The 21,618-nt window shown below is 43.8% G+C and overlaps 1 protein-coding gene across 4 annotated transcripts in view; it reads left to right on the top strand.

Annotated features, from left to right (window-relative positions):
• The window catches only part of INPP5B (inositol polyphosphate-5-phosphatase B), a 214,173-nt gene that overhangs the window by 23,349 nt on the left and 169,206 nt on the right, over positions 1 to 21,618 (top strand). For 2 of the 4 annotated variants that reach the window (XM_082245358.1, XM_082245353.1), the window contains 2 exons: positions 14,887 to 14,916; positions 17,321 to 17,431. The exons of 1 other annotated variant lie outside the window; for it this stretch is intronic. In XM_082245358.1, the coding sequence (XP_082101484.1) occupies positions 14,887 to 14,916; positions 17,321 to 17,431 (141 nt within the window). The remainder of the gene's footprint in view (positions 1 to 14,886; positions 14,917 to 17,320; positions 17,432 to 21,618) is intronic. One more of the 4 variants, XM_082245354.1, reaches the window with a different exon arrangement.

The following is a 21,618-nucleotide window of genomic DNA, read 5'->3' on the forward strand; positions in this document are numbered from 1 at the left end:
CGAGTAATTTAGTCAAAATGACCTATATATTGTAGTTTGTAGGTGTTTAATCAGTGGTGCCCATGTAGAATTTAAACATAAGGATCTTTTAAGTCTTCGAAAACAACTAGTTGTCTTATCCAGCCTTTGGGGTGTTATTGTTCAATTAAGTCTATGTGGCGCTGCCTCCATGGAGCCAATGGTTAGAATAGGTCCTCTATTCTTTGCCTTATTGATTAATAATGGTGATACCACAATTTACCATACAGGGTGGTTAGTAATCAGGACTAGGCATAGGATGACATTGGGCGTCCAAATCAGCATAAACAGTAGCAAAGTTACCTGAAGGGCTGCAGTGGGCAATAATAAAGCTTGACCTAACATACGAACTCTTAAATCTACTGAACTTAGAAACTATACTGCCAACGTGCATTAATAGTGACTATCCTAGGCCTTATGTTCTTCTGTCAGCTATCGTTAGGACCTTTTATGAAGCTTTGTTGCACTCAACGCTAGTTTTTGTAAACCAGCCTGCAGTGTAGGTGCAGTAAAGATACTGTAAGGGTGCGGTATAGTGTGGTACAGGAGCAGTGGGAAGTAGAAGGTCAGAGGATGCTCTGGTCTCCCTGCAGCAATGGTGCAGATATGATTGCTGTGGTCTATGCTGAGCTGCCTCGGGTGTCTCTGCTGGTCTGGCCTCTCAGAAGTCTGGTCAGTATGCAACAGATGTGCTCTCATCACTTCCCTGGTGCCAAGAGAGAGAGCTTAGCTGAACAGTCTCAGAAAAGCAGCTCCACTGTTTCTCCTTGCCCCAGTGTCTCTTGGTAATTATGGTGCAAAGGGTCAATAAGCTCCACAATATGGCTTACTTCCTGGACTTCAAATTCCATGAACCTCAGCGTCCTGCTTTGGAATCCATAGGCTTTTCCGTCTGTAGTTCTTTCTCTGCTGCTGGAGGGTAAAGCGCAACACAACATTCAACATAACACCAGAAAATGAAAGTAAACTGGCCTTTAAAAGAAAATTTTATTTTTCTCCATGTTTCCGTAGACCAACACCTGGCTACATATAGATAACATTTTGCATTTTTAAGTCCTTATAAGCTTTTTAGAGAGTGTGGCTATATGTACAGAGAAAAGGAGATTAAAAAAGTTAAATATATCTTTGCCCTGTACAGAATGCATACCTCCCAACCATCTAGGATTTGCTAGGGCCATTCCAGGATTCTATGTAAGTCCTAACATCCAAGCAAATCAAGGCTGATTACCAGAGCATACTCAGCACATATCTGACCCTCCCCACCTTCTAGGACAAGTCCTCTTCCCTCCCAAAGCACCCCCCCCAGTACGTATCTGACCCCCCCCCCCAACCCCCAGCACAAGTCTGCTCCCCTCTCAAAGTGCCCCTATTATATATCTGACCACCCAACACAAGTTAATTTCTCTCTCAAAGTACTCCACAAGCACATATCCACCCTCCCTCCCTCATGGGGCATGGAACAGTTGTAATCTCCAATGCCAGCCATCTTACAATAAACAGTGGTGGCCCGCCAATAGCTGTGGAAGTCATCATATGGTGAAACCTGCCCACCTCCCCTCTTCTTCCTTCTAGTGGAACTGCCAGCTGCAGTAGGCAAAACATGCAGTAACTAGGGATGATCTGAGGTAGGGTGACCAGACGTCCCCGGTTTCCGGGGACAGTCCCCGGACTGAGGACACTGTCCCCCGGGCCAGTCTGTCCCCCAAATTGCAGAAACGGATGAGGTGCATTGCCGATCCTGGGTGGGTGCTGAGGTAGAGGGGGTATGCCGAAGCCAGTGGCATACCAACGGTGAGGTCCGCCCCGGTTGCCACACACTGGGGGGGTGACAGGCCAGCGTCGTCGCTGTGTCAGCTTTAATTTAAATCGCCAGGTGTCCGCTGTCACAAAAGTCCTGCCTCCTGGTTTGGCTCCTTTGATAGACAGTACATTTGTCCAATGGCGGGACATGTGCTGTCTATCAAAGGTAGGAGCCAATCCAGGAGGCGGGACTTGTGTAACGGTGGGCACCCAGCAAATTAAGATTAAAGCTGACGCAGCGGGCAACGCCAGCCTGTGTAATGATCCAGCCAGCTCTCCTCTTCTCTCTGATCCCCTACACTGGTGTAGCTGCATTGGATGATGGGCACTGGTCAGGCTGCATTGCTGGGCACTGGTCAGACTGCATTGGATGGACACTGTTCAGGTTGCATTGCTGGGCACTGGTCAGGCTGCATTAGATGGCCACTGGTCAGGCTGCATTGGATGGGCACTGGTTAGGTTGCATTGCTGGGCACTGGTCAGGCTGCATTGGATGATGGGCACTAGTGAGGCTGCATTGGATGGGCACTGGTCAGACTGCATTGCTGGGCACTGGTCAGACTGCATTGCTGGGCACTGGTCAAGCTGCATTGGATGATGGGCACTGGTCAGGCTGCATTGCTGGGCACTGGTCAGGCTGCATTGGATGATGAGCACTGGTCAGGCTGCATTGCTGGGCACTGGTCAGGCTGTATTGGATGGGCACTGGTCAGGCTGCATTGGATGGGCGCTAATGAGGCTGCATTGCTGGGCACTGGTGAGGCTGCAGGGCTGGTAACTGATCAGGCTGCATAGATGGGCAGTGGTGAGGCTGAATTGATTGATGGGCACTGGTGAGGCTGCATTGCTGGGCACTGACCAGGCTGCATAGATGGGCACTGGTCAGGCTGCACTGGATGAGCACTGGTCAGGCTACATTGCTGGGCACTGGTCAGGCTGCATAGATGGGAACTGGGGAGGCTGCATTGGATAATGTGCACTGGTCAGGCTGCATTGCTGGGCACTGGTCAAGCTGCATAGATGGGCACTGGTGAGGCTGCATTGCTGAGCATTGTTCAGGGTGCATTGCTTGACACTGGTCAGGCTGCATTGGATGGGCACTGGTCAGGCTGCATTGGATGGGCACTGGTCAGGCTGCATAGATGGGCACTGGTCAGGCTGCATTGGATGGGTACTGGTCAGACTGCATTGGATGGGCACTGGTCAGGTTGCATTGGATGGGCACAGATCAGGCTGCATTGCTGGACACTGCTAAGACCTGCATTCTTTATGTAGCGCACTCCTGAGCCCTACATTCTTTATGTAGTGCACTCCTAAGCCCTGCATTCCTTATATAGCTTCATGCTCCTGAGTGCTACTTAGCCCTGCATTCTTCATGTAGCATATTCCATAGCCCTGCATTCTTTATGTAACACACTTCTGAACTCTGCACTCTGTAAGTAGCGCACTCTTGAACTCTGCACTTTTTTTTCTTATCTTCATAAAATTTGGTGGTCATATCTCAAAAAAATTCTAAGAAGTATGTTTTTTTATCTCATGAACGAAATATGAGAAATACCGTATATATCATACAATCATTCCATAAACACATACACTTGCATATATAATTTGAGGAAAATATGCTTATAAAAATGTTTACCATTTGCCATTATAAAAAAGATGTCCCGGATTTCATTTTAAAATTCTGGTCACCTTAATCTGAGGTCTGAAGGTAAAAAATTTGGGGCTGATGTGAGGTCTTCAGCGTGCCACTGTTCACTGGCACGCTGGTGGCGGTAGTGAAAACTGCCATTTAATGTGGAAAAGATTACTGACATCTGCTTTAGACCCACTATTGTCACATTTTACCTTATGTTTTATATGGGAAATTGGAAGGAAAGCAGAATTAAATAGGGCTTAGGGCTGGGTAAACACAAAGTTGTTTGTCAGATCATTGAACCCTACCATTAACACCTTCATATAGTGTATATAGTCCAACATGTAGTCACAAACTTCTTGCATGCGATTACTTGAACATATGAGAATTTCTCAATTTATCGTTCTTGTCCAGTTGTTTTTCGGTGAAAGATGGGAGTGCCAGTTTTGATCCACCACTTTACAGCAGAGAATAGGGATCATAATAAACTGGCACACTCAAAACTTCAACAAAGTTGGCACTTACATAAACAGTAGTAAATCAAAAGCAAGCTTTTATGCTTTCCCTGGCTTTATACTTTCCCAGAAACCACATACGCAAGAGATTGTAACATCTCACTGCAGACTTTGTACAAACAGTCCTAAGAAAAAGACAAATATGATCAGATAGGTGAAAGGTAATACCCCTTGGTAGGTATACTTCCGCTGGCCAGCTTCCCTTTAACCTGTAAAGAATTTACGAGCACTCGGAAATAAGACATCCAGACAGGTATGGTCTTTCAGTCTGTACTGTTGGCGCTATATAAATCCTGTATAATAATAATATTCGACTGGATTCAGGTCAGGACAGCTTATATACAGTTCATAAAAGGGGATGTGACATTACTTTTCCAGACCAACTAAAAATATACATATAATATTTAAGCACAATGGACATAACATATACATAGTAGGAAACAAATGTATACATAACAGGAAAGCAAACTCAGGGAAGAAACATCTCAGAATAGCAAAATATTCTCACAACAAAGAAACAATGGAAGGAAATTTACATCCTCAACAGCAAAAATGTCTAAGTTACAAAGCAAGAGATTTTCAATAAAATAAAAAAGTTTAAAGCATAACTCCAATCATTCAATTAAACATGACTATATACTGTAACATTTAAATAAAACATAATTCCAACATTCTCTCCCATTTGTCACACAAGTGACAAATATAAGTCTTGTCTCCAATATGCATCTTGTGTTGCCTTCCTATAAATGCATTGGCCTATTACAAGCAAATATATAAAGAGAAGCAGCAATAAGCACAATAAAATTAGCATTCCGACTTGTCTGAGCCATGATAGAACAGATCTAAAAAAAATCTCCAAAACTTCCCTATCCCTTAAAAGGATTCCGCCCATTATTAACAATTTTCCTGGCTTCTGCCAGGAAAAATTGCTACCTCCTTCCGATGTTGATCAATTACTTCATAATAATCAGGCACTTCCATACTTGTATTATGAATCCATGTACAACACTCATAATCTTCTTTTACTAGAGACCAGTAAGTGCAGCTCCCATATATTCAATTGCCAGCTTATGTAACATTAACTGTTTCCATTAGGCCCTTTTGTTTTTCCCGAGTAGGGCAATGTCATCTGACGTTTTATTTAATACCTCATCCATTATAACTGAATACTTGTTTAATCTTTTCATTAACTCAATTCCCTATCCTGTCCATGATGGGAACCATGCTATGTCCCCTGTATTAAAGACTTCTCTCCTATTTACATGTTTAAGGGGATATTTTTAGTTTGCTTGCTTGTAACACATGGCGAGGACCCCCACTCCCAATTATCTCCATAATTGGAACCAGAAAGGCCAGATAGCACCATCATCTCTCTTGTATAGGGATCCATGGGTAACATACCTTACCACAACAGATAAACAAAATATTACCTAATGTGAAAGGGCGCAAACCCAGCGCCTTTTTTATTTGGTCAGAATAACTCCAATCATTCAATAAGCATGACTATAAGTCCTCATTCACATTAGGTCGCTCCGACTTATGGAAGTCAATGCAAGTCGCCTCCAGGTCGCCCCGAAGCAGAGGCGTAACTAGAACCTTCAGGGCCCCGATGCAAGAAACCATGAAGGGCCCGCCAGACCCCTGGCCGGGGCCCTTCCCTTCAAGCCCGGGGCTCTTCCCACTAATCCTGGGGCTCTTTACTCTCGTTGCATGGCCTTTTATTATGGTCCCGCAGCAGGATCCTTTCACAAGTTCTGCAGTGGGCCCCCTTCCTGCAATCTTGGGGCCTCCCCACAGTGGTGCAATGCCAGGGCCCGGTCGCAAGAGTGACCTTTGAGATCCTGGAAGTTCACCCACTGGTTTGCTACCGGGCCCCCTGGAGCATGGGGCCCGGTAGCAATTGCAACCCCTGCAACCCCTGTAGTTACGCCCCTGCCCCGAAGTGTTACAGGACCCTTTTTCTAAGTCGGAGCGACTTGTGTCGCTCCTATTAGAATGGCTCCTGTACTACACAGTGGGAGCGGGAGGACCGCAACTTGTCACGCTGACAAGTCGCCTGACAAGTCGGATCAATGTGAATGGACACTCAAACATTTAAATAAAACATAATTCCAGCAATAGGTAGCATTAGCACTTCACTGATTTCACTTGTTCCCTCAAGACAATCCTTAATTAACATTTCTACCAATGCATGCTACACTTTTCTGGTTTTAATGTGACTAATGACATGAACCAGTATGATATTTCAAATAAAAAAATTGCAGCTAAATGCTGCTGCCACTAGATGGCAGATTTTAGTTAAAGAGACACTGTTGTTCAAGCGGTATGGAACTCAAAACCAAAAATGTAATTTTTTGCAGCTTACCTCTTATTAGATGTGGTGGCTGCAATTGTTTTCTTTTTTTAGGCTTTTCCCCCTCTGTTTTTACCTAGTCATCTGGCCAGTAACACACCTCCTGTTCAAGAGTACCTACACTCTGGATGAAGGAGCAACAGAGACACCCCTGGCCAGCTGCATTGCCAATCTTGGTGGAGAATAGTGTTAGATGCACTGGCAGATTTAGATACACTAAACAAATTGAAGTCAAACACCAGCTTAAACTTTTTAAGCAGTTACAGCTCCTTTTGAAATAACGTTTTTACATAAATAAATAAAAGCTGATCATTGTTAGCAACCCTGCCAGTGTTAAATGGTTTGTCTCAGCCCTCTAACTGCTACATCTGCAGGGCAGCTTGTTCTGCTGAAAAAAAAAACAGACTTAGTGGCCAGATCAATAGGTGAAAATGAAGGAACACAAGCCCAAAAAAAAGAAAGCTAATGCAGTCATCCCATCTAAGAATGGGTAACTTGCATTATAATAAATGTTTGCAATTGGTTTTAATACTGCTTTAGGTTTAAATAGTTTGTGCTAATACTCCTTTTTAAAATTAATTTCATTAATGTCTATAGTGAATCCAACCTTCCTTCTCTTGCCAAGTTAGAGGCACTACCAGCATCCTTAGCATTCAACACTTCCAGGTGGGTCAGATGCCTGGGTCTCGCCACTTCCCTGCAGCCCCCTATTTCTCATCACAGTTTTGATGGGACACATCAGCAGTCAGGGAGCAAGCAGTAGAGGAACAAAGGCATCCAAAACACTCAGAACTGTTGTTTGCTGAGCATTCTAGAGGTGCCTTTAAAATACAACTAAGGCCCCTTTCACACATACGGTCCATTTGTCCGTTTTTCATCCATCCGTTGACGGATGAAAAACAGACATCACTGCATCTCTATGTAAAAATGGATGATCATCCATTTACATCCGTTTTCATCCGCTTCCATCAATGTCCGTTTTTTGGAATGGATGAATGCCCTATTTTTCATCCGTCAAAAAAACGGATCGGACGAAAAAACGGATATAAACGGACAAACGGTCCATTTTTCATCCGTTTTTGCATTGGTAGTGGATGTAAAAAAAAACGGATGAAAAAACGTTTGACGTGACTGAACTGATGAACTGAACGGACCGTATGTGTGAAAGGGGCCTAAAGGTTCCTGTATAACAGTCTAAAATAAGTAACAAATTTAGTTACAATATGATGCAAAAGCCTCATAAAGTAAAACAAAAAACTTTCTTTACCTTCCCTAATTGAGCAAAAACCTATTGTGCCTCCCACGCCCCCCCCCTCCCAGACACTGCAGCTCACAATAGCAGAGTTTTAGCAACAGAGGCAGTGCTGTCAATCCAGAAAGCAGTGGGCTGGACTAGGTGTGGCCAAACTCTGAATGACAAGCTAGACCAGTGGTCTCCAAACTGTGGCCCAGGGGCTAGATGTGGCCATTGGCTAACTTTTATGCGGCCCTTGGGTTTCATCCTCTGAAATCAACAATGGGGCACAATTTCTCCCATAGACACCAACCATGGAGAACCTTGACACCAACGATAGGGCATGATTCTTCCCAATGATGCCAACAATGGGGCATGATTCTTTCCAATAAAACCAATGAGGCATGATTTATCTCACTGACACCAAAAAATTAGGCATTGTTTACGCCCACTGATGTCGGGGTATCACTGTATCTAAGCACCACAAACCAAAAGCACTATTTTAATTCATTATCAATATTTAAAGCAAATTCCCCAATCCATCCATGTCTCCATGATTTACTTTGCTGAGAAATCACTTAGATAAACAACCCCCTAGCATTTCTGGCCGTGGCTATCTTAAACACATAACCGACCGGCCACCGCAGATATAGTGCGGCAGGCAGCCGCTGCTGGGCAAAGTGACGTAGGGGTACGTCACTCGCTCAGCCGCCTGTGGGGGGCGAGCGCGCGCCACCGGTGGCGCGCTTCTGCCCCCGCTCGTTCCCTGGGGAGCTAGCACAAGTGACCTGCAGCTCCGATCTCCCGCTGCAGAGGGAAAAAGACATACGGCTGATGTAAACACAGCCGTCTGTCATTCTCCCTGATGTAAGCACAGAGGCTATGCGATCCTGCTTTGTAGGATCGCATGTCTCTGTGATTACATCACAAGCCACGCCCCTCCACAGTTATAATCACGCCCCTAGGGACACACTTAACCCCTTGATCATCAGTAAAGTTAACCCCTTCCCTGCCAGTGTCATTTTGACAGTAACAGTGCATATTTATAGCACTGATTACTGTAGTAATGTCACTGGTACTCCCAAAAGTGTCAAAAATGTCAGTCAGGGGTCCGATCTGTCTGCTGCAATGTCGCAGTCCCGCTAAAAAAAATTGCAGATCACCGCCATTACTAGTTTAAAAAAAACAATAAAAATGACATAAATCTTTCCCATAGTTAGTAAACGCAATAACTTTTGCGCAAACCAATCAAAATATGCTTATTGCGATTTTTTTTGCCAAAAATATGTAGCAGAAAACAAATTGGCCTAAAATGTTAAAAAATTTAGATTTTTAATTTTTTTTTGAGAATTTTATATAAAAAAATGTGAAAAATATTGTTATTTTTTCAAAATTGTCGCTCTTTTTTTATTTATAGCGCAAAAAAAATCGCACAGGTGATCAAATACCATCAAAAGAAAGCTCTATTTGTGGGGGAAAAAAGGACGTCAAAATCATTTGGGTACAGCGTCGCATGACCGCGCAATTGTCCGTTAAAGACACGCAGTGCCGAAACGCAAAATAGGGCCTGGTCTTTGAGCAGCTAAATCTTCCGGGGCTTAAGTGGTTAAGTAAGGGCAGATGATTAATGTAGCCTTTACTTCATGGAATCTATCTGCCCTTAGCTCAGGCCTGCAGGCAGGAGGGTGTGCTTAGCTGAGAAAACCCCTCCTGCCCTCCGAAAGACTCCTGGGATGATTGACATAATTTGACTAGGTATGAAAACCAGGAAGTAACTAAAGAAATGTGAAAAAAGTTAACATTTTTAATTAAATATGATATACTTTCCTATTCATTTGATAGAGCTAGCAGCACAAGGATTCAAAATAGTCAGTGTTGATTAAGAGAGTAAAGTTCCCTATTATCAGTCTATTTATAATAATAGTTCTTTCCTTTTTTTTCCTAGAGCCTATTGAGATGAGTACTTCTCTGCATGGGCGTCCGCAGAACTTTTTTCGGGGGGGGGGGGGGGCAAAATTTTAAGGTCAACCATGCTCCGCCCTTTTTCAACAATGTCATGAAAGAGAGGTGCTTAGTCATTATACTTATTTTGAGTATTTATTTTTAAAGGGCAAACGGCAGCATTTATTTTTAAAGCATTTCTTAACCTAAAAAAAAAAAAAATTGATCCTGTTTCCTTAATGCATGTTATACAGCACAGTGCTTGTGCTGTGTAATTTGGCCCTTTCTATCACCTAAAATACCTGGCTGATCCTGCCTGGCTATGTCCTCCTCTCTGTAAACTGACCACGGTATATCATGGCTTCTGAGCCCTGACACCGTGGTCAGTTTACATGTCTCCATCATCCACAGCTCTCCTCTGTCCTCTCTCCCCCCTCCCTCCCTGCCTGTCTGCTCCTGTAGTAAAACAAAATCTCCTGCGCTCGAGTGCTGTCTGATGGAGTAAAAAGAGGTGCACTACAAACTCAGATGTAGAAAGAGCTATTGGTCTTGCTGCCCCCTTCAGGATCAAGGGTATCCAGAACCTTTTCTTCTTTCCCCCCCTCCCTTTTATCCCGCCCTTGGGTTTGGGGCAGAGCAGGAAGAGGTGTGGCCAGCTCCCATTTAGTCTTTGGCCGTCCGGCTTGTGATCCAGCAGCACTTTTTCTGGCTCTGAGGAAGGGGATTCGCCCCTGAAACGCGTCAGCCTAGCCACAGCAGCCCCATGTGACCATCTGCATGTCCATTCGCCACATTTGGGACCTGGCTACCTTGGAGATTGCATATGCTATGTTGATGTGTGTTGTATCACACCAGTCTTGTGAGTACTTTGTACACTTTTTAATATTTTAAATAAATGGTTTTATGGTAATGCACTAGGTTGGTGTGCCCCTCTTTTTCTTTTTTGTCTTTTCTACCTGTCTGCTCCTGTGTCAGTGCCCAACCCCTCCCCTCCTGCTGCTGTAGTTTCATTTAAAGTTTTATATCCTGTCTACAGTCTGTTTAATAATCCTGTGTCTGTGTTTTATAAAAATAAGCCGCTCTTTACAAGTTTTCAGAGTGCCAATCGCCGCTCACGTGACCCGCTGCCTCTCCCCTACTCTCCCCCTCCCCTCCTCCTCCCCTCCCGACTGACTTCAGCGAGGAATCCTCAGCCCTGCCCTCGGCAGATAGCTGTCAGACGGGGAAAGGAGAGAGCCGACAGGTCACATGAGCGGCACTCAGCGCTATAAAAACTGGTAAAGAATGGCTTATTTTTTTTTTAAACACAGACACAGGGGCACAAAGGATTATTAAACAGACCAGGCAGAATGGTATAAAGTGGCTTAATAGCCACTTTAAAGGGAAAGTTGAGATTCCAGGGGGGCCCATGCTTCTCTGATATATGCTTTGTACGCCTCCCATATTGTAGCGTCAGAAATCTATGGGGTTTCGTTCCCTGAGAAGTATTGATCCAGTTCTTTCTCTATCTTTTTCCCCTACTTCTTCATCCTGTATCAATAGTATTTTGAATATAGTTTCACATTTGTATCCTGTGCAATATGTGTCTCTTGTAGAAATATTATGCTAGCAGAGTTTCCTCTAAGTTCTTCTAGTACCTTATGTCTTTTAGTTGTCATATTTAATCATGTAGTTTCTCCTTTTCCTCTTCCCTCCTGAATTTTTCTTCCTCTCTCTCCCTCGCTCAGTCTAGGCCAAATGCAGTAGTAGAGGTGTTCTCCAAATGTCCTCTGCAGGAGTTTAAACCAGAAATCAAAAGGGGAAGTGACATCAACAGATTTTATTGTGGATCAGCACACCATTGTTTTTTTCATTAATTCCCTCCTCAGCCCTCCCCTCCCTCCCTCTCCCCATAACCTCCTGAGCAACCTCTCCATTCCCCACCTCCCTACCACTGCACTTGGTATGATCTACTCATGGTCCTAAAATTGTTGGAATTCACTCTTGGGCACTCCTTGCCCCTCTACTCCTTTACCTTTGGGTGATGCTCTGCTAGCACACTTTTTAACCTTGTTCTCCTTATCTAGGGTAAAAAGGTCAGGGACCAGCTAGGTTACATTCCCATATTCTCTGACACCTTCCATTCCCCTCCCCCTCCTACCTGTCTCCCCACCCCCCATAGTTTTTCTTTGCCTGCTTTTGGACCGTTCCATAGTTCAATTTCTTTTCTTTGATGCCAGCCGCCAAGGTTCTTCTTCTTGAGCCATTTCTTCTATTTTTATATCTTCGGGCCAGCATGGCATCTTTGATATGGGGATTTCCAATTCTTCACAGAAGCCCTGCATCTCCCCAGGGAATCTTAGTCTTGTCGTACGGCCATCCCTCTGGCCTATCAGGCAAGCTGGGAAACCCCAGTTATGCCGTACTCCAGGGGCGTTGCTAGGTGAGAAAAAGACCAGGCGCTTCAGCCCGAAGGTAAATTTGATGACCCCGCCCACATTTCAAAGTAAGTCCCACCCAAGCTCCGCCCAATGCCCCTCCCCCCTCAACCCTGCCCAATGCCCCACCATAAAATGTTATAAAAAGTGACCACACGCATGTTAATCTGTCAACTTTCTAATCTCCACTTTTACTTGTAACTCTTCCCATAAAACAATTGAGAGCACCAATTATGGCAATCAAGGTGCCCCATGTAGAAGCCTTTCTGGAGGCTCCTATGGAACTTTTTCAGCCATTTTTGAAATAGCAGAGGTTCAGAACATCCACAACACACAAGATAAATTTCCCAGTAGCCTAGATTAAGCACTAACACCAAATATTTCCAAATTAGCTGCAAGCAGAAAATGGTGAGTCAGCTCCTCTATGACTTCCTGGGAAAAATGAACATCAAGGGCTTCTTCAAGAAACCATGCACAAAGCAAAATGTTAAGTGCAAATTGCGGCAACCCAGAGTAACCAATCAGAATTTACTTATCTGACATCACACTAGCAAAAGATGAATTCTAATTGGTTGCCACAGGGTTTAGGGTGCCTTTGTACAGTTTCAGTAAATTAAATTATAAGGCTAATATGGGCTAAGGTTTCAAAAATCAGCCCTCCGTCACCATCTGTGCAGTGGTATACGTAGAGCATTTGGCATCCGGGGCGAATCCAAACACCCAAAAAAATGTGTAATGTTTTCAAGAATATCTATTGCAAACATTTCACAGCCCCCCATCTCTCTAATCACAGTGCCCCCTTTTGCACTCTCTGCCTCCCCTGCACAGTCCTCCCTTCGGCATAAACTCATCGGTCTGTTGTTCCATGCTCCTCCACAACTCTTGTCTGGTGTGGGGTTTTTCCCCCAAACAGGCAAGTTTTAAAACTGCCTGCTGTCATTTACCCCTGGCTGTGCTGAAGTTGGTGGTGAAGGTGTTACGCTGACCAGATGAGGAGGAGGTAGAGGGTGAAGAAGCGGAGTAGGAGGAGTTAGCAACAGGAGGCAAACTGAAGCGCCCTGCAATCCTTGGTGGTGAAAGGACATGTGCCAAACTGCTATGCGCCTCAGGCCCAGCCGCCACTGCATTTACCCAGTGTACTGTTAGGGAGATATACCGTCCCTGGCCGTGCTTACTGGTCCACGTATCCGTAGTTAGGTGGACCTTGCCACAGATGGTGTTGCGCAGTGCACACCTGATTTTGTCCCCCACTTGGTTGTGCAGAGAAGGGATGGATCGCCTGGAAAAGTAGTGGCGGCTGGGCATGACGTACTGTGGGACAGCCACCGCCATAAGGCTTTTAAAACTCTGCGTCTCCACCAGACAGAATAAAAGCATTTCAAAGGCCAGGAATTTTGAAATGCTGGCATTCAGGGCCAGGGATCGCGGGTGGGTAGGGGTGTACTTCCTCTTCCGCTCCAGTGTTTGGGAGATAGAGAGCTGAAGGCTTCCATGGGACATTGTGGAGATGGTTGGTGACCCAGGTGGGGGTGTTGCTGGCAGATCCTCTGTTTGCGGGTCGGCAGGTGCCACTGTTACTACAGAGGTGAATGAAGAGGCCGAGACTGCAGCAGAAGAGGAAGCAGGAGGAGCCAGAGACCTTTCTTGGTTTTTGAGGTGTCTACTCCACTGCAGCTCGTGCTTGCACTTAGATGCTTGGTCATGCAGGTTGTGCTTAGGTTGAGAACGTTTATGCCTCACTTCAGGCTCTGATTGCATAACGTGCAAACCACTCGTGTCTTGTCATCAGCACATTTTCTGAAGAACTGCCACACTTGGGAACTCCTTGGAGCTGGCTTTGGTGTGCTCGGTCCCTTGCTGCATTGGGCAGTAGCAGGCGTACTGTCTAGGGGACGGCCGTCCTGCTTTTGCACCCTGCTCCCTCTTCTGCTGTGCTGGTGGTTCTGTGCGACCACTGCCTCTTCCTCCAAACTACACAGGTCACCTGCATGATGTTCCTTCCATGTGGGGTCGTGGACCGCATCGTCCTCCACATCATCTTCCACCCAGTCTTCACCCCTGCCCTCCTTGTTGGTCTGCACAATTCCGCAAGCTGCAGCAGTTGGCACCTGTGTTTTGTCATCATCCGAGACGTGCTGCAATGGTCCTCCCATGTACTCATCTTGAAACATAAAACTGTTCTGTAGTCAGACGAATCAAAATTTGAAGTTCTTTTTGGAAAACTGGGACGCCATGTCATCCGGACTAAAGAGGACAAGGACAACCCAAGTTGTTAACAACACTCAGTTCAGAAGCCTACATCCCTGACACCACCCTGCTGCCTGGAAGAACTTCCCAGTATCCAGCTCAGCGTGCATTCTGAAGATTATCACTCTGCCCTACTGCTCTCCAGCACTTCTCTCTTTGCCTATCAGCCATCTGACAGTTCTCCCTATTAAATCTAGCTTTGCTTCCCACCACAGTGAGCTCATGTCTGTGTTTTGACTACTAGTGTTTGATTTCCAGACCCTTTCTTACTTTACATCAGGGTTTCTCAACTAGGGTTCCTTCTGAGGTTGCTAGGGGTTCCTTGAGCAATGGGCAATTTCTGCCTCTCAGATAAGTTCCCAATGACACTATTACTTCTTTTAGCTATCTGTAAGGGAGGAATTATTCCCAATGATGACATGAGTAAGGAGCATTCTTCCCACTGACTCTCAAACTAATTTGTCATGAGTTGTAGATTTTTAATTTTTAGCAGCGGTTCCTCAGAGACCAGAAATATATTTCAAGCGTTCCTCTAAGTTGAAAAGAGTGAGAAAGGCTGCTTTACATGTTTCCCTAGACAGCTAGAAACGGTTTGATGCATTTTTATTGAGCTATCCACTGCCCTGGGCACTGCCTATTATTGCTACCAAAACTCTACCCTTGTTTACCTTGGTACGTGATTAAATATAATTTCTTGCCTTTTAAACATTGTTTTCACTTTACAGTAGCACCTTGTGACCGTTTCCAAGTTATTGGTAAGTAACATTTTTTTAAATATTTTACTTTTTTACTTTTCTCTGACTTTACTGACTACAAGGCTAGGCTTATCATCAGGTGGCAAATTGGTAACTATCATGGTTTTGGGTAGATTTACTTACATTTTTTTCTTTAAAGTTATACATTTTTAAATGGATGAGATACCGTAGCAGAAGCTGTTTTCTTTCAGACCCTTTCTTTCAGAAATCTTAACTAGAGCCATGTGGGTAGAGGGGAGTGCGACGTAATAAATATACTTTTTTTAACCACTTTACCGCTGAGTACCGTAGTACTACTGCGGCAAAGTGGCTCTTGTAGGTCTGACGACGTAGACCTACGTCGCCAGACTCCTCCCCCTGTAGGCGGCGCTCGCGCGCCGCCGGAGGCGCGCTCCCGCTGTTTTCATTCGCAGCGGGAGTCGGGCCAGGGGAGGAGCGGCGGCGATCGCCGCTGCTCTGCCCCGATCGTCGGGGAATCCAGTTTGGAGATCCGCCCGCCTGTGTAAACAGAGTGGGCGGATCTCCTAAGTGACAGGGAGTGACAGATCGGAGTGTTCAGCATAGCTGGACATCCGATCTGTCCCTGTCTCACACAGTCACCTCCCCCCCACACGTCAGTAAGCACCAGGCATACATTAACCCCTCCCTCTCCAATAAAATTAACCCCTTCCCTGCCAGTGTCATTTTTACAGTAACAGTGCATATTTATAGCACTGATTACTGCAGTAATGTCACTGGTACCCCCAAAAGTGTCAAAAATGTCAGTCAAGGGTCCGATCTGTCCGCCGCAATGTCGCAGTCCCGCAAAAAAAATCGCAGATCGCCGCCATTACTCGTTAAAAAAAAAACATAAAAAATGACATAAATCTTTCCCTTAGTTAGTAAACGCAATAACTTTTGCGCAAACCAATTCCACTTTACAATACGCTTATTGCGATTTTTTTTACCAAACATGGGTAGCAGAAAACAAATTGGCCAAAAATGTAAAAAAAAAATAGGTTTTTATATCTTTTTTGGGGGGAATTTCATATAAAAAAATGTTAAAAATATTGTTATTTTTTTTCAAAATAAACGCTCTTTTTTTGTTTATAGCGCAAAAAGTAAAAATCGCACAGGTGATCAAACACCACCAAAAGAAAGCTCTGTTTGTGGGAAAAAAAGGACGTAAATTTTGTTTGGGTATGGCGTCGCATGACCGCGCAATTGTCAGTTAAAGTCGCACAGCGCCGAATCGCAAAAAGTGGCCCAGACGTAAGACAGCAAAATGCTCTAGTGGTAAAGTGGTTAATGTACTGCAAAACTGGAAATACGTGAAAAAAGAGCCTAATGTGCCACCAGATGGCTGAAAATGACAATATATGCAAGCTGAATTTATTCTCTTTTTCCTCTTCCTCTTTATTCATTCTCTGAAACAATTAGGTTGTTACTGGAGAATGCAAAATCTGGTGCAGCTTTGCATAGAAACCAATCAGCTTCCAAGTGTTATTGTCAAAGTTTAATTTAAAAACAAGCAGAAGCTTGAAGCTGATTGGCTTCCACACAGCTGCCCCAGATTCTGAGTGCTCCAGTTTTAGTAAATCTCCCCCAATGTATCACCTTCTCTCGCCTTAAAGTTACCATGTATTTCTGCCTTTGCAGGGCAATGGTTCAAACTAACATAGCCATTGTTAGCAGCAAATACTTTCCTTTTGTTCCCCCTCTGTGAAGTCTAACCACCGGGAGCAAAAGAGATGCCTATGTAAGTTGTAGCTTGCATAGGGCTTCTTACATTTGTGTGATAGTACTGAATGGGCCCTATTGCATGGAATGTTTTACATACTTATCCATGTCTGGATGTACCGGGTGTATTGTTTGGCTTTTGACAATGAACGGAACACGGGGAGAGCAAAGGAAGAGTAAAGTCTAGTAAACATGAGCCAAATGTCGAGCAGCATCAGCCGGTTCAATAGAAACCGGCCGACATTTGGCTTGTGTGTACTGCAGCCGGTCCAACATAAGCCTGCCATTTAGCCAGCTTCTGTCGATGGGGCATAACTGAAAAATGTCTGCAGATCGGCTCCCGATTAGCGTTTTCAGCCGATGGCTGAGAGCACTGACCGAAGTGTTCTGGCGGGGGCCGTCCCCTGTTAGAACACAATAGCACAGCAGGGGAGATTGCTGTACTAACATCAGATAGTTAGTACAGCAGCTCTTCCTGAGCTGTCAGTTTTTGTTTCATTCAGTCCCGCTGAATATAAAAAATACTGGTGTGTACTAGACTTACAGTAAGTGTATGCTAGGTGTATGAAAAGGAATAGACAATCCTGTTGCTTAGCTTTTAAAAAATATTACCTAATACTTAAAACTGCCTGCCACCCCTTCCCCTAGACATACTACTTTATTTTTCTCTCCATTGGTCTCTCAGGTTCTGACATCACAGTGATGATAAAATCTCCAGATACGGAGCTGGTGATGCAGCTTCCATTTGGTTCTCATACACAAGAATTTCTGCAAAGAGTAAATCTTTTACTTGAAGGTGAGGCACATCAAATACGAATCTACCTAAATGTTCCCTCTTGTTTAAGTATCATAAACTATGAAAACCTGGTTGGTCTATAGACAGCGCTAAGACCTTGCAGTCCCTGTTTCAGTTGCCACCAGGGATTTTATTTGCTTTTTATGTTAAGGTTTTAGGTTAACATAAGCTTTAATAATAGATTTGTATTGTTGATAAATTTCCCTCAAGGGCAGAAAAGCTCTCTGTGTGAAAATCTAAGCTGTCAGGTAGCAGCAAAACATTTATTAACGGTAACTTCATTTTATAAAGTGCTTGGCCATAAAAGGTTTATCTTGAAAGCTGCCAAATTGAACTGAATGCCTTTTGAAATGGAGATAACAACATATATTGCCATCGGCAAAATGAATTTAGTTCTTGGCAGCTGTGCACTGTGTTTGTTTCTGAATATGGTGTTCACAACTATATCCTATGGATATGTGGATCGTATTGTCTCTTGTTAATTTACGTTTAATAAAAGTACAAAATAGAAAAATATATACAAAATCCCGGGAACATTTTACAAACTAAGACCCTTAAAACTTCGGAAATGATTCATATTGCATTATTACACTGGTCCAGCTTGCACAATGTGAGTATGCACATCACATACCCAATGCACAACTACAATGATAGTCACAATCCTGCGGGTCCTGTTCAGGTTCTGAGGAAGCAGCTTCCCCTCTACTCACTGGCCACAAGGGGTTCACTTACCTGGCACTGCTGCCATTACCCACTTGCCGACCGCGCATATACTGCGGCAGTGTGACTCTATTGCGCGAATCAGCGTACCTGTATGTCGTTTCATTCAAAAGCCACTAGAGGGCACCATTGCACCTCCGGAGATCGATCGCACCATGATTGGCTAACGGGGATGTAAATCAACGGGTCAGACGGACCCGATGTCCGCCGGCCGCCCGCGATCATCCCTGGGAGAGGCAAAATGTCAATCTGTCAGGCATGAACACAGTGATCTTGTGTTCCTGCTATTTAGGAACAGGGATCTCTGTGTTCATCCAGTGAGTCCATCCTCCACACAGTTAGAAAGCATCCCCTAGGGGCACACTTAACCCTTTGATCACCCTTGATGTTAACCCCTTCCCTGCCCATGTCATTAGTACAATAACAGTGCCTTTATTTTTTAGCACTGATCACTGTAAAAATGTCACTGGTCCCCAAAAAGTGTCAAAAGTGGCAGTTAGATGTCCGATTTTTCCACCGCAATGTCGCAGTCCCGCTAAAAATCGCTAATCGCTTCCATTACTAGTAAAATAAATAACACAAATAAAAATGCTATAAAAATATTGCATAGTTTGTAGATGCTATAACTTTTACGCAAATCAATCAATATACACTTATTAGGATTTTTTCTACTAAAAATATGTAGCAGAATACATATTAGTCTAAATGAATGAAAAAAATTAGATTTTTTCAAATTTTTTTTATTGGCTGTGTTTTATAGCAGAAAGTAAAAAATATTGTTTTTTTTTTTTCAAAATTGTCACTCTTTTTTGTTTGTAGCGCAAAAAATAAAAAGTGCAGGGGTGATCAAATGTGAGAAAAAATGAACATAAATTTTATTTGGGTACAGTGTCTCATGACAGCGCAATTGTCAGTTAAAGTAACACAGTGCAGTATCGCAAAAAATGGCCTGGTCATTAAGGTGGTAAAATCTTCCGGTTCCTATGGGAGAGTTTTAATAAAACTGGTGCACACAGAATCTGACACAGCTGTGCATAGTAACCAATCAGTTTCTAGCTTCAGCTTGTTCAAGTAGGCTTTGACAATAAAACCTAGAAGCTGATTGGTTACTATACAGTGCATCTGGAAAATATTCACAGCACTTCATTTTTCCACATTTTGTTATGTTACAGCCTTATTCCAAAATGGATTAAATTCATTATTTTCCTCAAACTTCTACAAACAATACTCCATAGTGACAACAGGAAAAAAAAAGTGTGTTTTAAATCTTTGCAAATGTATTAAAAAAAAAAAAAAAAGAACATGTATGCAAGTATTCACAGCCTTTGCTCAATACTTTGTTGAAGCACCTTTGGCACCAATTACAGCCTCAAGTCTTTTTGAGTATGGTCCTACAAGCTTGGCACACCTATTTTTGGGCAGTTTCTCCCATTTTTCTTTGCAGGACCTCCCGAGCTATATCAGGCTGGATAGGGAATGTCGGTGCACAGCCATTTTCAGATCTCTCCAGAGATGTTCAATGGGGTTTAAGTCTGGGCTCTGGCTGGGCCACTGAAGGACATTCACAGAGTTTTCCTGTAGCCAGTCCTTTGTTATCTTGGCTGTGTGCTTAGGGTAGTTGCCCTGTTGAAAGAATAACCTTCACTCCAGAGCGCTCTGGAACAAGTTTTCATCAAGGATGTCTCTGTACGTTGCTGCATTCATCTTGGAAGCCACTGTGCTCATTTGGACCTTTATACTGCCTGGCCTAGACTGGACCAGTTTAGCATTCACAACCTAGATGGTTGGGTATCTATGTAGCGACATACTTAGTGGTGAGGTCTGCACTGCCATTACTCCTAAAGGACCATTTAAGTACATACTTTGGGCCTATCTCTTTGTAAGTGCTTGCCCCCTCTAGGATGTCCTGAAGTCTCTGCAGTGCACACGCCTTGTAAAAAAGAGACCTTCTACTGCATGGAGATGTGATTTCCATTCAACTCAACATATAAAACTGTAATTTTCCTTTCGGAAGGAAGACAGAAGAATGTGGTTCTTTGCTAAAAATCATAGTTGGGGCCCTTTCACACGGGCGATCCGATCAGATCCGCCTGTCAGTTTTTTAGGCGGATCTGATCGCATCCTCCATGCAGCTCTATGGGGCAGCGGGTGTCAGCGGAGACACCTCCGCTGACACCTGCTGCCATCCGTATCCGATCCTGTCCGTGAAATCTGGATGGATGGAAACCCTATTTTTCCATCCGTTCAGTGATCGGATCGGATCAGATCGGATGAGAGCGGACAGGCGGTCCGCTCTCATCCGATCCCCCATAGAGGGCAGCGGGGGCTGAGACACCTCCCTCTCCGCTCTGCAAGCGGAGACGGAGCTGTCATCCGCCGGCTCAGCGGACCGCGTGAAAGAGGCCTTAGTGAGCTTTGTTCAAGATCTAATTTAAATGACTGTAACATGTTATAGCAACTTTAGGATAGGCTCTTTTTGGCCAGGTGCTTTGCGTATATAGTCTCATAATGACAAATCCAAGGATCTCAACTCACTTCTAATTATTTTGCTTTATCATTGAAATCTATGCTATTTCTATGAATCACTGTGGAAAACATAAATAACATACCAAGAATGAGAGTTTTATAAATGGCACATGCATACAAACAATACTCAGTGGCAATTATTTGAAGATATAAATGTGCTATCCCCCGGAGTATGCTCAAATTACTTATAGCCATGCAATCATAGAAACATCTTGCTATTTTTAGAGCACGAAGCCAAAAGGTCAAAGAATTCCTTATTAGTTAAGAAGGCTGTCCTGTGTTTTATTCCCAAGCCTGAGGGAGGGAGGAGGAGGATCCTTCAGTCAACTCCCCAGTGGCTCTAGTAGTTATGGAATGCAAGTGCTTAACACTTTGATTGCTGTTTGTTTTTTTTTACTTTTTACATTTGCATATGTACATACAGAATATGTGCTTTTAAGTAGAATGTTTTAAAGCATTTCAAGTTTATTATTCCCAGAGCACTATCTTAGATTTCAAGTTTTCCTCTGAACAAATTGTATAACCTTAGATTGCAAGCTCATTGAGGATAGGGACTGATGTGAATGTACAATGTATATGTAAAGCGCTGCGTAAATTGACAGCGCTATATAAGTACCTGAAATAAATAAATAAACATAACACATATATATACAAGTGTTATGAGTAAAATTATTGTCACCAATACAAAAAGTTAGAAAAAATCTCAGAGCCCCAGATCACAGTTAAAACCCAACAGGGTTTTTTTTTTTTTTTTTAATAATTAGCATATGTACATACACTTCATTACCAAAAGTATTGGGACGCCTGCCTTTACACGCACATGAACTTTAATGGCATCCCAGTCTTATGGGCCATACACACTATAAGATTTTCTGAAGACTTTTTCCTTTAGACTTACCAAAACCATATAATATGAGGTCAACCTAAACACTTTCAATTTG

Source organism: Pelophylax lessonae (assembly GCF_965119305.1).
Source record: "Pelophylax lessonae genome assembly, chromosome: 2".
Taxonomy (NCBI): Eukaryota; Metazoa; Chordata; class Amphibia; order Anura; family Ranidae; genus Pelophylax; species Pelophylax lessonae.